At 40.3% G+C, this 17144-nt stretch overlaps 1 protein-coding gene across 2 annotated transcripts; it reads left to right on the forward strand.

The window, feature by feature from the left end:
- The first annotated feature begins 423 nt into the window (after positions 1-423).
- Positions 424-16780, forward strand: plek2 (pleckstrin 2). Of its 2 annotated transcripts, XM_051919810.1 has the most exons (9): positions 424-522; positions 984-1148; positions 2734-2916; positions 5998-6085; positions 10656-10843; positions 11994-12095; positions 12854-12937; positions 15472-15550; positions 16234-16780. In XM_051919810.1, exons 1-9 carry the CDS (start codon positions 463-465, stop codon positions 16359-16361), a joined length of 1077 nt encoding a protein of 358 aa, XP_051775770.1. In that variant the 5' UTR covers positions 424-462; the 3' UTR covers positions 16362-16780. The 2 variants fall into 2 exon arrangements, with proteins under 2 accessions (XP_051775770.1, XP_051775771.1); XM_051919811.1 differs by lacking the exon at positions 15472-15550.
- Positions 16781-17144: the final 364 nt, after the last annotated feature.

Raw genomic sequence — 17144 nt, forward strand, 5'->3', positions numbered from 1 at the left:
TCATTGTCTTGATGTTGTTTGCTCCTTTTTCTGCTTTCGTGGTTTTCCTCAAACATCTCACACGCATGTGTGTGTCTGGTGTTAACTCGGCCCATTAAACTTACACCGTGGGCCCTCCTGCTGATTGAAGCCCTGTCCAGGGCTGGTTGCTGTCTTGCGCATGATGCTGCAGGGGAATATTGTGCGACTCCCAGAGACTTCAACTGGATTAAGCAAGTTCGCTGTCTAGCGGATCAAGCATTTTAACATCTGAGATTACGCAACAGACATTCCTTTTGCCGCGCGTCTTCTTCTTGTACATGATGTATAGGCAGAGTAGCAGGCAGGTAGACGTCATGCGAGCCACTCACTGGTTGTTATGCAAATAAAAAACATTTTATTGGTAGGGGGCGTGTCCATGTGACAAAACACCTTAAAATCACGCTGGCGGCGACTGCCTCTGCAGAAGCAGCTTTCAGGAGGATGGATGTGTCTCAGGAGCAAAGCAGCGGCGTCATTAAAGAAGGATTCCTGGTTAAAAGTGTAGGATGGTGTTCGCGGCCACAATGACCAGTGGGCTCTTTTAATGGCATATTGCACTAGGTTCCTTTTAGATTCAAAATGTATTTTAAAAAGTAAGTAGAGTCCGTGCATGGGGGTGGCTTCGAGTAACTCTAATCGCTCTTTACATTCCATCGCTTTGTACGCGTCCGTGCTTGTCCCGCGTGCGCAGAGGGATCTTTTACCATTTGATGGTGTGGACGTTGAACAGTTTAAGAAGTTTACTCTTTGTTGTCACTATTTCCTAAAACTAAACCGTCTGACATTTTACATTTCGGCAGTTAAAACGGTCGTTCTAGATGCCCGAAAGTAGACATCAGCTTTCCCAAGAGTGTGAAATGTCCCACCTTCGCTATGTTATGAGATGAAGCTGTTAAAAAGATGACCACCGGGATTTAGTGGTACCTGCTTTAATTTATTTTTCCTCGTCTTTTCCGTCCCAGGGACACATCGTTACCAACTGGAAGACGCGATGGTTCGTCCTCCAGCCGGACAAGTTGCTTTATTACAAGTACGAATCGGGCAAGAAAGAGGCACGTCCCAGAGGCAAGATCCCGCTGACCGGCTGCAAAGTCACCTGTCCCTGTCTGGAGTACGAGAACAGGCCGGTAAGTAAGTGGTCGGAGATGTCTGACACGGCATTCGTTGGTCTGTTTACAAAGTGGACACGTTCAGGATACGGCACTGGAACCGTTCACCCTTAACGAAGTTTGGTCAAAAAACGATTCTCGTTCGGGCACGTTTTACAACCTGCGTTCTCACAAGTTGGTAACCCCACTCTAAACTGGTGAATGAGGGACTCAAGTTTAATTGTCAAACCAAGTAGCTGAAAACTTAAGTTGGGCACCCAACCGGAACGGCTTTTTGCTTGCCCGCCAAGTTGTTTCGAGGCCACCCGCTTTGTAGGTTCTTCTTTCGCCACTGGGCCGGGGTCCAGTCCAGGGCTGACCCCAGCCCTAAGCCCTGCGCTGCCAGCCTAAGTCTGGCTCTTCAACACCCTGAACTGAGTGAGGAGGTTAGAAAGTGGAAACACGAGCAGCATCAGAAAAAAACGATTTAATGAGCTACCGTTCACATGGCTTTTGATGTGTGTTTAATACCCCATTTTGTCCAGCATGTCGAAAATCATTTAACTAAATAAAAAAAAATGAAAGGGACTTCTTTTTTGCCATTTATACGCATTAGTTAAATGTTTCTTGGAAGGCAAAATACCCTAATGCCTAAAACTGTATACAGCTGGAATATGTGATGTATGCATCAAATACAATGTTTTATGTTATAAATAGCGCCTTTTGTGGCAAATCTCTTTATGTGAACAGTATAGTAATAGAGTTTATGTGTGAGTATTTTAACGTATCCACAGCAGACAGGTTGGATCATTTAAATGAAGTGGCCTGAAGCCACCTGAGATGCTGGGAAGATGAGAGTCTTCAGATAATGGTAACCATTCATAGGCAGTACAGTCTTAAAAATAAAGAGGCCAGAGAAGTTCTTCAGAGTGATGCCATAGTGCAACCATTTTTGGCTTGAGAAAGAACCTTTTATTAAATTAGATCAGTAACAGAGTCAATAAATAACCACAAGCAGATGGTAACAAATTTGTGAAATACCAGTGGATTCCTAGTTTTAAAAGGAGTCTTGCTGCCACCAATCACACTGGCTAAGTTTAGGATTTTTTTTGTTCTGTTAGGGTCCTGCTATAGGTAGTTACCAGACATTACAGATTTCGGATTTGTCCACATATTAGGAACCTTTTCAGAGGTCAAAGAATCAACTTAATATGTAAAGAACCTTTCCCAGAATGAAATGGCGCTTTGTCAAGGAATGGGTCTACAAGGAGGCAATTATTTTTAACATTGTAGAATGCCCAGAGGGGTCTGGGTGGTTTGTTGGCACCTTCCATATTTTTACTGTCTCCAACATTCTGGAAAATGGCCATCTGACCATAACTTTTGTTATTAAGTTGGACATTATGATTCGGCTGCTGTTGTAGATAAATATTCTTTAGTTTTTACTTTCTTTGGTAGCTTTGTTTAGCCATTTTTATTGTAAAGAACTTTGTGTTGCTTTTACTGTATATATGAGAAATGTGCTATAGAAATAAATGTTGTTGTTGAAACTGTGATGCAGCAGCTCATGGTAAAAGCTAATTTCTCAATCTCTCTCTTCTCCCTTTCAAAACCCCAAATGCAGATGGTGATCAAACTCCAGACCCCTAGCTCGGTTGAATACTTTTTGGAGGCCAGCTCCCGTGAGGACCGTGACATGTGGGCTTCCCACATTATAGACGCCATCCACACACTTAGCCCTGGAGAGTCTTGTAACATGGGCTCCGACAATGCACCCCTTGACCTGAACAACGTTAACCTCAGGCAGGTATCCTTTTTAACGGAGTCTGTGAATGCAATTTGAGGACGGTCTGTCTCTTAGCATCATGGTGGTGCAGTTAGTAGGGCTCAGGTCACTTCGAGCAAATCGGTCAGCTGGTGTTTTTTAATTATAAATAAAGGGAAAGAATATCTTGGATGTGCTGAACAACATGAAGATGTTTGAACTTAAAGCACCATAAAATAAGAGAAATACTGTGTTTAGTTTACAGAGATACCGGGGAATATTTTATGTTTACAGGTTGTAAGTGTTAATCAAGCTGTACTGTATGAAGTGCAATGGGTCATTGAAAGTTGCTATATAACATTAATATGGCAATAAATGCATAGGATATTTAATTACTGAAATTAATTTATTATAATGACAGGGGCAGCTGTAAGTGAATACACTTAGGAGATTCTTCTCATTGTTTTAATTTTTTCAGTGAAATACTAAAACATTTGTTAAGAAAGAAGATTGCAGCTGTCCAGTGTACCCTCCACTGACCTTTATCTCAAAAACAACTAAAATGTTTCCTTAGTAAATTAATTTCTTTCTTTTTATGAATAGGCTTAGCTCATGTTAAAGTTTACTTCCCAAATCCAAACTGATCACACACCGAAATAGTCACTTTGAATTAAATGTTCATTGAGGGTATTGTGTGGAAATGCTGCCCCCAAGATAATGTAGCAGTCTGACAGCTGCAGAGACAGGCATTGGTTTCCGTGTTGCTGTTAGTGTGGACATTTTCATGTGGCCACCCAGTTTGGTTTCAGCTCGTATGCCACAGAACTGCATGTTGGGTTGACTGGCCAAGTAAGAGCAAGTCGTAGTGTGTGCACAAATGTGTCCTGTAATCAGTTGATATCCCTTCTAGGGTGCATACCTTCGTTGTACCCTGGGCTCCGGGGGTAGGCTCAATCTCCATTTATAGATGAGGAAGATGAAGTTTATGTAAATGCATTTCTTTAAAGACATCATATGTTGTATGTATAATTGTGAGTCTTACACATTCTGTCTATCTAGCTATCTACATATATATCTGTTTTACAGCACCTTATCTATCTATCTATCTATCTATCTATCTATCTATCTATCTATCTATCTATCTATCTATCTATCTATCTATCTATCTATCTATCATATAGTACCTTTCACATGTATCTATTTCATACAGTACCTTTAAATGATATATATTGTGTAGTGCCATTCACACATTTATCTAGTACATTTTACTGATAATTATACTAAACAGATTCCTGTGAAAGGCACTATATCATTGATAGTTGTGAAACAATGTTAAAGAGATATTTATGAAATGCACTATATCATTTTAATCTTTTTTACATGTATCTCTTTAAAATAATGTTTTTCATGTATTTATTGACCTACTTAGTAGGGGCAGACTCTTGTATACTTGATGGACATGTTGTCTCCACGTATTCTGGTCCCTGACAGCTTTCTTCAGTTGTTTAGATAGATAGATAGATAGATAGATAGATAGATAGATAGATAGATAGATAGATAGATAGATAGATAGATAGATAGATAGATAGATAGATAGATAGATAGATAGATAGATAGATAGATAGATAGATAGATAGATAGATAGATAGATAGATCTTTATTGTCATTGTCACTTTTACAAAGGAACAACAAAATTGAAGGTGCAGTCGACTCAGTGTGAGGCACAAGAGTTAAAAAGACAAGAAGAGAGAAAATAATAACAAACTGAATAGTAATAAAAGTACTTTACAAAATATACAAATTGCACTTGTTATATATACAAATTGCACTGATTAAATGTACAAATTGTACTGGTTGACTTAAGTCTATATTGCACATTGGGAGAATGATATGGAGCAGATTTATTCTGAGTTCAGGGGCATGATTGCTTTTGGATAAAAGCTGTTTTTAAGGTGGTTTCTCCTGGTTTTCATTGCTGTGTATCACTTGCCCAGTGGCAAAAGCTGGAAGAGGCAATGACCGGGATGTGATGAATCCTGTGAAATGTCTATTGCTTTTTTGCGGCATCGGGAGGTGTAGATTTGTTCCAGAGTGGGGAGGGTACAACCAATTGTTCTCTCCACTGTTCTGACAACCCTGTGAAGCGCTTTCCTTTCTGAGTACGTAAGTGCAGCTACCGTACCACATACACAGTCAGTATGTAAGCAGACTCTCGATGGAAGAGTGATAAAAAGCAAGGAGTATATTTTTGGGGAGATGGTTCTTTCTGAGGATTCTCAGAAAGTACAGTCTCTGCTGCGCCTTCTTCAGAAGCTCCTTGGTGTTGCCGCTGCAAGTCAAGTCATCCTCCAGCTCAATGCCCAGAAACCTGAACACCGGGACCCTCTCCACACAGGCCCCGCCAATGATGAGTAGCTGGATGTCCGTTTTGTTTTTTCTAAAGTCAAGTTTTTTGAACATATCAGTATCACACATGAAAATATCAAGCCATCATGTTCTTTGCCCTTCTCATCTCTTCAAGTATTTGTGTTAAAGGCACTATATAGTAGATTAACAGATAGTGGTGAAAGAAATTACATTAAATAGATGTGTGTAAAAGACAATTTATATTAGACAGATGGATAATATCACTACTGCTGCTACTGCTATTACTCTGTGAAACGGAAGGAGCTCTCGGTGGTAAACATTCCGCATATGCAATCAGTTTATTTTGCATGCCTGTTATATTCACAGTTACCACTAGAGGTCTGTATAACACCGTTAAAAGATAATAAATGGACTGGACTGAAGGTGCCAGGGTATTTGCTGCTAGATGCGTTCTGTTTGATTAACAAGGCACAATATTATAGATGGATAGACCGATAGGAAGGGCACTCTATAATATGTAGAAAAATACATAGATAGAAGTGAAATTCGCTGTATAGCACATGAATATAAATGATACACATTTGTTTCTGTTATATAGTGCATTTCCTATGTGGGTATCCATATATTATATAGAAAATTATCTATATATCTTATTCAGTATATTGAAGGTGAGGTCAATGGCGTCAACTTTTCTTTCCTGTCTTTGATGCCTTGCTGTCATCTACTGACACAAAGTACTTTATTTTCCACAGCCAGGTCATTGACTCCATGAGGGATATCCGGACCGGCATCAGGCTTGTCAATCATTCCGAACAAGGCAATTCTTTCAAGAAGTGCTTCACAGGTAAGCAGAAATTGTTTTAATATGGCACCTTTCTTGAAGGTCAGCCTTCCAAGGCACTTTACATGCCTCTTATAACATAGAAACACAGTTTTTTTTTACAGTTGTTGCATGGGCAGACCTAATTAATTGCATAAGGTTCCACAGGACCTGCAGTCAACCCTACAGTAATGATATTTTCAGTCCTACATTACCTCAAGATTGTGCATCCATGTTATCACGTTAGGTGGCATTGTACTTTCCAAACTAAAAGGCCCTCAGCGCTACAAATATATTTACACTGAGAAAACTGATGTCCCAAACGTAACTGAAACAGCAACTTTAAATGTGTGCTGTCTGTATCTCCTTGTCTGTTTCCGATTTCTTTAAATCCAGCCATACCCTTAGGTATTGATATTTACGTTACATTACTGGCCTTCCATTCAGGATTGGTTTCCTCCTTTCTCCTGATGCTGCCAAGCTGGACTTTGGATCCTTTAATTTGAAAATGAATTGCTGGATTATATTGCCTTAGTTTATATTGCTAACAACAGAAGCCTTAACACTAGAATTACCAAAAGCTACGAAAAAACTCATAAATCCGGCCCACCTTAAATCCCTTTGCACCTCTCCATCAGCGTCTTTTGTCTTGTAAATGTGTCGATCAAGACAAGCAGCAAGCAGCCTACTATCACATCCCCCACCGCCGCAGAACAGGCACAAAGTTCTCCCAGTTCCAGCCTTGATTATCTGGGAGTCAGAGATGTGTATGGAAATAATAGATCATTATTTGGAACAAATGAATTTCATGTTCCGTTTCTACAATAATCTGTGTAAACACATCATTAAAACAGAAACATTTTTCATATTTTAGTAATAAATGAGATAATGTAGGCATAAACTATATAATGTGTGAAGCCTGAAGTCCAAAGATCAAATAAACACTTTCACAATAGTAATAGTTTATGCCTACATTTTGTCATTTGTTACTAAAATGTGAAAAACATTTTTGTTTTAACAATGTGTTTACACAGATTATTGTAGAAACGGAACACACATGAAATGCATGTGTTCTAAATAACAATCTATTATTTCCGCTCTAAAACTCTAGCACTTCACTCCCAGATAATCAAGGTTGGAACTGGGAGAACTTTGTGCCCGTTTTGCGGCGGTGGGGGATGTGATAGTAGGCTGCTTGCTGCTTGTCTCGATCGACACATTTACAAGACAAAAGACGCTGACGGAGAGGTGCAAAGGGATTTAAGGTGGGCCGGATTTATGTGTTTTTTCGTAGGCTTTGGTAATATATATTGAAAATATAATAATCATCCATTTAATAAGGCCTCTTAAATTAACTGCAGGGTTGTGTAGAGTCTGTGGAGTCAGAGCCTAACTTTACAGATGTGATGTCAGTGAACTGAACAACAAAATAAGCAAGCAGAGTTGCCACTCATAGAGACCTCTGCAGTTCTCATTTTTCTAAAAAGTTTTGTGTCTGCTGTAATGTCAAAGGGATTATTTTCAAGAAAGTTTTGTCATTTCCCAAGGCATAGTATCACAGTCATTAGCACTGAGATCTGGGTTCAAATCCTGGGCCTGCTATTCTCGGGATGTTTCAGTTACCGTCCTCTGAAAGGTGTTACGGCTAACTAGACACTAAGTTCTTTGCCCAAGAATGCCACCATGATATGACCCGTTGCATCATAATGGTTTTTACAGTTGTTTTGTTAAATGTTTTCTATGAAAGGTGCTATATAAAGCAGACATTTTTCAGACTAATTTCTGTCTTATGTCTTTTGGAGATAGATGTAGTAAGATGTTTGTTAATTTAATTAATTCTGTTGTTGCTTTTTGATAAATATATGTTAAGCTGTCATTCTTCTAAGACCTTCTGTAATTTTTTGCCAGAAAAGTGAATGTATGAATAACATGACAATGCCATATCTACTGCTCCCTTGTGAAATGAAAGTAACTGTCCCAAAAGCACTGGTCCAGTTTGTATAGCCGGTTTCAGAGCATGTCTGCATGTGCTTTGTATACCTGTTATAATCATAGCTACCACGAGAGGGCAGTGCACCACCATAAAAAGCAGATGGTGGCTCAGGACACTTCAGCTGTTTCTGTAGCATGTCAAAAAAAACTACAAGAGCACACTTGCTATTCACACCAGGAGCCTTTGTGGGGCTGTGTGGTTAGCCTGATGTGTTGCAGTGCATGTTGGCTCTCATGACCATCAAAAACGTTCCATAAAAATTCATCAGAGGTGGTTGCTCAGAAGAGTGTTTTGCTCTTAGCAGCTTTCCCTGGATATTGTTGGGCAGAGCAGGGTTCATTATACAAGAAACTGAGATTGGTGATCAGCACTAAAGTCAAAAGTGAAGCAAAGTCAAAAACAGATTCCTGAACTTTATTCTTTCCTCAAGTCATTTATGGAGACTTCCCTTTAATCTGAACCAAGGGGTAGAAGTCATTAAATGTGTGACAGACCCTTTTCTATTTATGGCTGCTGTAAGTTGTGTAGTGTAGTGTGTGCGCCACAAGCTAACTGACATGCCAGATCTTCGCAACCAGAATCCCCAAAATGGTGATGTCCATGAAAGATAAATTAAATAAAGCAGCAAACATGACATTATCATCATGAAAGTGAAACATAAGAATCAAGTAATGACATACAGTGCAATAGTGGCATTGGCTGTCATACTTATTGGAAATTATCTGGGAGAAACAAAACAGCACCTGCAGATACCATGTAACAGACTGTCAAAGCCCCCATTTCTACCCTTTCCAGTATGGTTCATCAGATAACGGTTACAATCCTAGAAAGTGTGCCTGAGGGCAAAAGTGTGTTAAAGTGATCAGGTGATGAAAAATACTAATGGTAGAAGACAGAGGAGAAGTCAGGTTCTAAATGGGGAGGAAGTCAAAATATCGATTGTCAAGTGCAAAACATCACATTAGGAATCACATTCAAAAAAGGCAGGCTAAAGATCCTGAAAATCACTTGTCTGAAGTATCTCTACCTGGCAAAGCATGTCATTGTTTGCATTGCATAGCAAATCCAGTTCTCAAATGGCAGAAGCTGTGCATCAACATCTTCTAATGGTGGGATGAAATGACAAAATACATGATGACCAACAGTGGAAGTAAGAACCATATGCAGAATGGCCAAGGGAATACCATGATGAGCACAAAAAAGCAGTAACTGATTACTAAAATGTAAAAACACAAAACAAAATATTGCTGACTGATTACAGATGGTACTAAACTCACTGTCCTTTACGATGTCTGTCATTGGCTGCCTGCAGTCATGAGTCATGTGTCGACTGTTGTCTGTCATACAAAGCTTTGGCTGACCTTCAACAGTTGACATTGCTTCTCCATTGAGCTGATAACCACCATAATCACTCATCAATGTGACACGGGGAGCTATTCCATATGGACAAGATTCATTAACAACATACGTTAAGGTGGAGGACACCATCATCAAGACTAATCAGTAATCTCTGTCCCTTGTCAGAGGGTGTTTGACCACCCAGTAGGATGATATGAAACCAGTTAAGCAGATCTTGAGAGCTTTAGCATGTCAGGTGTTCTTACTCACTGTTAGAATCACATTCTGTTTTCTGGAACTTTTTAAATAACTCTTGATTGTGTTTAGGGTTGTGCATTTTGGATAACCCATTTATTCTAACCTCAAAAATGCTTTTTCTTGAAATTAAAATTATTTCATGTCTTACCGCAATACCTTTATTATGTGGTATGGACATAACCATTTTATGATGTGTTTATTTACTCTTTCCATTTTGTTGCTATGCAGGGTTATCCAAGATTGAGGATAAAACCTAAAAGAGATTGGCAACGAGTGAATTTTTGTGTTTCAACCCTTTGCTTTTGTTAGTGACTTTGGATTTGTCTTAATGCTTTGGTTTCAATGACTTGTATGCCTTTGACTTTTTGACTGTTTCATCTCCTGATCCCTCTTACACCATTAACAGCCTTATTTCCTTATTGGCGCAATGCTCTGCTCATCACCCACTGAGGACTGCTGCCTCTCTGGTAGAGCATCAGTACAGTACTTAGCTGGCTGTTCACTTGGAAGATCTGTCAGCATCTGTATGACTCCAGCTCTATCATTTAGTCACTTGCTTCAGCAATCATGGGGCTTTTACTTGAACTTAACAATCCCCATTTGCAGCCCCTTTGTGAACCATAAATCCTTTTCTATTTTTCTTTTTGAATTTTTAGTTACCCAGGACCTTGTACACCAATGTTAATGCTATTTGGACTGCAGCGTATGGGTGCCACTATCTTTTGTCAGAATGTGCAGTATAAAGTGTTTAGTCACCTCACTGATTATAGTTGTGCTCTGATGTAGTCACATTTTATTTAGGCTTTACTTAGCCAGGTCATTTTCACATTTGAAGAGACATTTTAGATCAAATGATATGAAATCAATAACATAACCTGTGCAAAAAATGTACAAAGGCTTACCTAAAATTAAAAACATCTTTGTTAATGATCTGTGTCCAAGTGAAGAAATGCATCACTCTGAATACATTATATGGAAGAGGCTCTCGGTTTCTCTTTTCTACAGGTTCAGCTTTGATCGACTGGCTGGTATCCAAGAACTTAGTCCTGACACGTTTTGAGGCTGTGACCTTGGCCTCCACACTGCTGGACGAGAGCTTGGTGAAGCCACTTGGAGTGAAGAGCTCAGAGGCCATTCGGAATGGGGACCTGGCCGAGCAGTTCCTGGATGACTCGACGGCCCTTTATACCTTTGTATGTTGGCACCTGTGTTTGACAGTTAACCATGTCCACCCACTGTCATAAAATAAGATCTGAAGAGTTTTGAGAAGAACAGATGTTTTAGCCCATCAGTTTATTATGCAAAAAAAAATATTCCTTGTAGCTGCATTTACCTAAAATGATCAAAGCTCTGCAGCTTTAGTTTGCTTCATGGGATTCTGGCAATAGCTTGACGTGTTGAAATGATTCAATAGGCAAAATATCCATCCATTATCCAACCCGCTATATCCTAACTACAGGGTCACAGGGTGTGCTGGTGCCAATCCCAGCCAACACAGGGCGCAAAGCAGTGAACAAATCCTGGGCAGGGCGCCAGCCCACCACAGGACACACACTAGGGACAATTTAGAATCACCAGTCCACCCAACCTGCATGTCTGTGGGAGGAAACCCACACAGACACGGGGAGAACATGCAAACTCCACACAGGGAGGACCTGGGAAGCGAACCCAGGTCTCCTTACTGCAAAGCAGCAGCCCTACCACTGCGCCACCGTGCCACCCCAGGCAAAATATTGCAAAATATCTTTGTTTTTAAAAGCTTTAGTAAAAATTCAAGGTAAAACAGTTTACACATAAATAGAGAAAAAAACGATATAACTAAGAAAAGAAAAGCTCTTGTTTAGGAAGAGTGCTGTTTATAGCTTATATATTGTTTCATTCTTTAAGTTTGCTCTTACAGTCGAACCATTTCTAAACATTAAGGAAACTGTATGCCTATCCCATTTACACATTGTATATGGATCTTTCTGTCCATGCTAGTTATGAGCCGATTCCAAAATACACACTGACTTAATGAACACACTGTATTACAGATATAGCTAAGAAGGTTCTATCTCATGTTAACTTACAGGGAGTGAAAGGCTATACCATAATCTATAGCTACCAAAGAGAATTGTATTCTATTCTACTTAAGCAAACACTAGTATGAGTTTAACTTTATAAGATTGGCTCTTACGCTCCTATCGTATTTCTTTCATTTCATTTTCCTCCCATTTGCCTACTGTTTCTTGTTAGTCAGCCATTGCTCTCTCAGTTTTTCTTCCTTTTTCATGTTTTCTTTGGCTTCACTACTTTTAATCCTGCTTCTTCTGAAGATTTCTTTCCATGTGTTTGTCTCCACAGTCAGAAATGTACAAAAGAAGAGGCAGCGTCAAAAATGAAATTGCTCTTTCAGCAGTGGAGCTCAGTGGGAAAGTTGTGAAGCAGGGCTATTTGCTGAAACAGGTATGTGGATCAACGCATCTCCAAAAGCGTCCATCTATCCACCAGGTGCTTTGCATCCTGGGAAGATTTTGTATAGAATGCACCATGTAATGAATGACTACATAGTGTAAAAAGACAGACCCCCGTATTTTTGTCTCGTTAGGCTCACAGGATACAGTGTTAATGACCAAGACCATTGCTGCAGTAAGCCTGTTGTAGTGCTACTGAGGGGCGGCAAGGTGGCGCAGTGGGTAGTGCTGCTGCTTCGCAGTTAGGAGATCCGGATCCGCTTCCCAGGTCCTCCCTGCGTGGAGTTTGCATGTTCTCCCCGTGTCTACGTGGGTTTCCTCCTGGTGCTCCGGTTTTCTCCCACAGTCCAAAGACATGCAGGTTAGGTGCATTGGCGATTCTAAATTGTCCCTAGTGTGTGCTTGGTGTGTGTGTGTGTGTGTGTTCTGCGGTGGGCTGGCACCCTGCCCGAGGTTTGTTTCCTGGCTTGCGCCCTGTGTTGGCTGGGATTGGCTCCAGCAGACCCCCGTGACCCTGTAGTTTGGATATAGCGGGTTGGATAATGGATGGATGGATAGTGCTACTGAAATGGTTCTTAGGATTGTGCAGTGACCAATGCGAGCTGGTCTAGCTGGTAACACATTTTAAAGAGAGGAGTCACAGCAGCCTTGCACACACAGCATCTAATTTTGTATGTGTCATGAAAAGTTTTTTCATAAAAAATAGGGCATGTCTTCTGTTTCTAATGTAAAAAATAAATGCTGTTCTAGGGACACAAAAGGAAAAACTGGAAGGTACGCCTGTTTGTCCTGAGAGCAGAGCCAGACTACCTACACTACTATGATCCTTCTAAGGTAAGGTCAATGGGGCTTTTCTTGGACTTTTGATCATGTAAAATACTCAATGCAATAAATCCTCATATTGCATCGTGCTATTCAGTGTAAAAAAACCAACAGCTAAGATGTTTCAAATTTTAAACTTAAATTCAAGTTTAGGTTTACTGTCATGTACACAGATCACAATGAAGTTCTTACTTTCTAAAGTTTTAACGATATTAACTGAATAGTTGAACAGAATCAGATTTATTTAAGGTCATTCTGTACACGTATATCTTCTCTTTGATCAGAAGGCTTTTCTTGAATATCAGCTTGTAGGGTCACCATTGTCAAATGTACAGAGTACAGTGAAATTCTTACTTTCGTATGCTAAGGAACATGTAACACTTCAGCACTATCTAGCATCATGATTAGCGATTAGAACTGCCTTACCTCGAAACTCCTGTCTTTATTTCCTGAAAAACCTCAGAACACAGTTTAAACACTATCGGCCTTCTTTTATGTAATAAAAAAGGATTGAGTGAAGAGGGGAACAGGTGTACAGTATTTGACCAATGGATGCAATGTGTTGCTCTCTTTTGTTATTTTATTATTGTTAGAACATTAGAAAAATTGTAATGAGAACAGGCCACTGAGCCCAACACGCTCATTTATCCTACTCACATCAGTTGTTCAAAATAACATCAAGTTGAGATGTGAAGTTCCCAAAAGTCAGGCTGTCTATCCCACCAATTGGCAATTTATTCCACGTGCCTGTGGTTCTTTGTGTGAAGAAAAACTTTCTAATATTTACCCTTAACAAGTTTCAAACCATACCCTTGTGTTCTTCTTACAGAATTTATTTTAAAGTAGCAGATAGGATCTATTGTACATCTTCCCTTAATTTTAAACACTTCATTCATGTCTTAATCTTCATTTGCTGAGCTGAAAAGGTTCAGTTCCTTCAATCTGTCCTCATAGCTCATACCTATTATGTCCTGTAATCAGCCTTTCTTTTGCACTTTCTTTAGCTTTGGTATGTCTTTTTTTTTGTAATATGAGACCAAAACTGAACACGGTACTTCAGGTGATGCCTCACTGGTGCATGATATAACTTGAGCATAACCTCCCTTGAATTGTACTCCACACATCGTGATATATAACCTAACATCTTACTAGCCTTATTAATCACTTCTTCACACTCTCTGGATGTACTGTAGATAGTGATGAGTCCACTATGACTGTTTAAGAATTCTCATTTTGTTTACAGATCTAACATTTTTACTTCTCTCTCTATAATTTCAAACTCACAAAGTACTTCCTTAGTAGCCCCTGTTACTGGTGGGAGGTTATTGGCTTGATTACACATTTAAACTTAAGTAATTATAATAATAAAGAAAAGGGTATTTTTAAATAATTTCTTGTTCCGGTATTCCAACATAATATTAAATCCATCCATCCATCCATCCATCCTCTTCCGCTTATCCGAGGTCGGGTCGCGGGGGCAGCAGCTTGAGCAGAGATGCCCAGACTTCCCTCTCCCCGGCCACTTCTTCTAGCTCGTCTGGGAGAATCCCAAGGCGTTCCCAGGCCAGCCGGGAGACATAGTCCCTCCAGCGTGTCCTGGGTCTTCCTCGGGGCCTCCTCCCGGTTGGACGTGCCCGGAACACCTCACCAGGGAGGCGTCCAGGAGGCATCCTGATCAGATGCCCGAGCCACCTCTTCACGACTCATCTCGATGCGGAGGAGCAGCGGCTCTACTCTGAGCCCCTCCCGGATGACTGAGCTTCTCACCCTATCTTTAAGGGAGAGCCCAGACACCCTGCGGAGGAAACTCATTTCAGCCACTTGTATTCATGATCTCGTTCTTTCGGTCACTACCCATAGCTCATGAACATAGGTGAGGGTAGGAACATAGATTGACCGGTAAATTGAAAGCTTTGCCTTGCGGCTCAGCTCCTTTTTCACCACGACAGACCGAAGCAGAGCCCTCATCACTGCAGACGCCGCACCGATCCGCCTGTCGATCTCACGCTCCATTCTTCCCTCACTCGTGAACAAGACCCCAAGATACTTGAACTCCTCCACTTGAGGCAGGATCTCGCTCCCAACCCTGAGAGGGCATTCCACCCTTTTCCGGCTGAGGACCATGGTCTCAGATTTGGAGGTGCTGATTCCCATCCCAGCTGCTTCACACTCAGTTGCGAACCGATCCAGAGAGAGCTGAAGATCACGGCCTGATGAAGCAAACAGGACAACATCATCTGCAAAAAGCATAATATTAATAATATAATATTAAATGGTTAATCAAATACTTTCAACTACTTCCATGCCAAGTAGACAAGTCATGCTTATCTAGGTGGTATGTCATACATTTTGGGGATTTATAGCTTTAAGAATGAGATTTAACTGTAAACTGAGTGTTAGATGGGTTGAATTAACACGAGTATTCAAGTTTCCACACAGTTTTAAAAGATAGAATTTCTTGAAGAAATGTGCCCTGTTTTTTTCTAAAATACTATTTGTTTGTGACCTGGGATGAGTGGTTGATTATTAAAGATGGTCTTATTTAGGAGGAAAACCGGCCTGCTGGAGGATTCCCAATCAGAGGCTGTCTGGTTTCGGCTTTGGAGGACAACGGAGTGCCCACAGGTAAAGTTTTATGCTGAGTCGGTGCCGATAATAACTTGTGAATGGGGAGTGGACATACACTTTAAAGGCACTACACACCACTCTCCTTGCACAGAGCCTTCCGCTGTGGCAGGCTGATCCATATATTCCACTGGCCTCAACTATGTGACGTGAGCTTTGTTACAGTGGACAGCTGTTAAGGAGAACACACAAATCTATTCAGTCTTTCACCATCTTTATTTTACTCAATTGTTTCAAAGCAGTTCATTATTTACTGATAATTTTATGTGTTCAGATGCTGTCTCTAATGTTGGATCTGACATTTATTCTTGAATACTACATCTGATTGTTGTCTGTGGAGTTTGCGTTTTCTGCCCATGTGGGTGTAGGTTAAGAGAAATGGTGAGGTGTGTTAAGTGTGCGGACCCTCAGACTAAGTGGCATCCCATTCAGGGAGGGTTCCTTACATGAAGCCAGTGCTACTGGGTTAAGGGTCTGGCCCAAGCAATCCTGAACTGTACTTGCAAATGTTATGTTTGTTTTATACAGCACCTTTCATAAATTCTATAGTAAAGTGATTTATAAATGACAGTTCATTTGGCCTATAGGAACACACAGAAAGAAATAAACACAGGAAGCATCGACTGAAGAAGGGACAAAAAGATCAACATTTCCTGACTTTCTTTGTTCGTTCTATTTTTCAGGCGTCAAGGGTAACGTTCAAGGCAATCTGTTCAAGATAATAACTCAAAACGATGTTCATTACTTCATTCAAGCCACTTCGAAGGGAGACAGACAGGAGTGGATCGCTGCCATAAAACAATTAGCATGACAGGCTGTCAGCACCTCCATGCTCTGAAAAGCCAAAAGTGTTAATTAACTGTCCGGCATCTCGTATCCTAGCAGTGCCCGTGGATGCAGCAGCTGCTTTGGCAGAGTGTGTTTAGCGCTCCCTCCCTCGCTCGCTGTCCCGCTCCTTTCTTACACACCTGTGTCACTCCTCGTGCCCCACTGTGCATTCCATGAATGTGTATCTCATCACGAGTCATGTCTGACCGAGGGCCCTTCATCCTGGACACTGGGGCCACCAGCAGAATGTTTCATTTTGGTAAAAAAAAAAAAAAAAAGTGTTTTTAACGCATTGTAAAGTTTCATGCTTTTGTATAGCAATTTGTATTTTTAACAATTTATTATATTTTGTACTTTCATTCTTTTTTTATAATTGAAAAATAAAAACTGTTGAAGATTGAAGCGTAACTTCATATTAGAGCAACAGATAAGTATGAATGGTATTATATGATGGACTCTCTCTAGATAGCTAGGCACATAGAGTGAAACGCTCTGTCTAACAGGTAGACAGGTAGAGGGAGCGGCACTATAGGATAGATAGATAGATAGATAGATAGATAGATAGATAGATAGATAGATAGATAGATAGATAGATAGATAGATAGATAGATAGATAGATAGATAGATAGATAGATAGATAGATAGATAGAAAAGGCACTATATAATGCATAGATAAGAAAGACAGACAGTCTGTATTAGATAACCAATGTGTCATTGTTTAAGATAGATAGGAAGGGCACTATATATTAGATAATGAAAATCACTG

This window comes from Erpetoichthys calabaricus, chromosome 16, assembly GCF_900747795.2.
Source record: "Erpetoichthys calabaricus chromosome 16, fErpCal1.3, whole genome shotgun sequence".
Lineage (NCBI taxonomy): Eukaryota > Metazoa > Chordata > Cladistia > Polypteriformes > Polypteridae > Erpetoichthys > Erpetoichthys calabaricus.

Coding starts and splice junctions, on each gene's coding strand:
- plek2 (XM_051919810.1), top strand. CDS start 463: ATGGATGTGTCTCAGGAGCAAAGCAGCGGCGTCATTAAAGAAGGATTC. Junction 1,149..2,733: donor TGGAGTACGAGAACAGGCCG/GTAAGTAAGTGG, acceptor CCCCAAATGCAG/ATGGTGATCAAACTCCAGAC. Junction 12,938..15,471: donor ACTACTATGATCCTTCTAAG/GTAAGGTCAATG, acceptor GGTCTTATTTAG/GAGGAAAACCGGCCTGCTGG.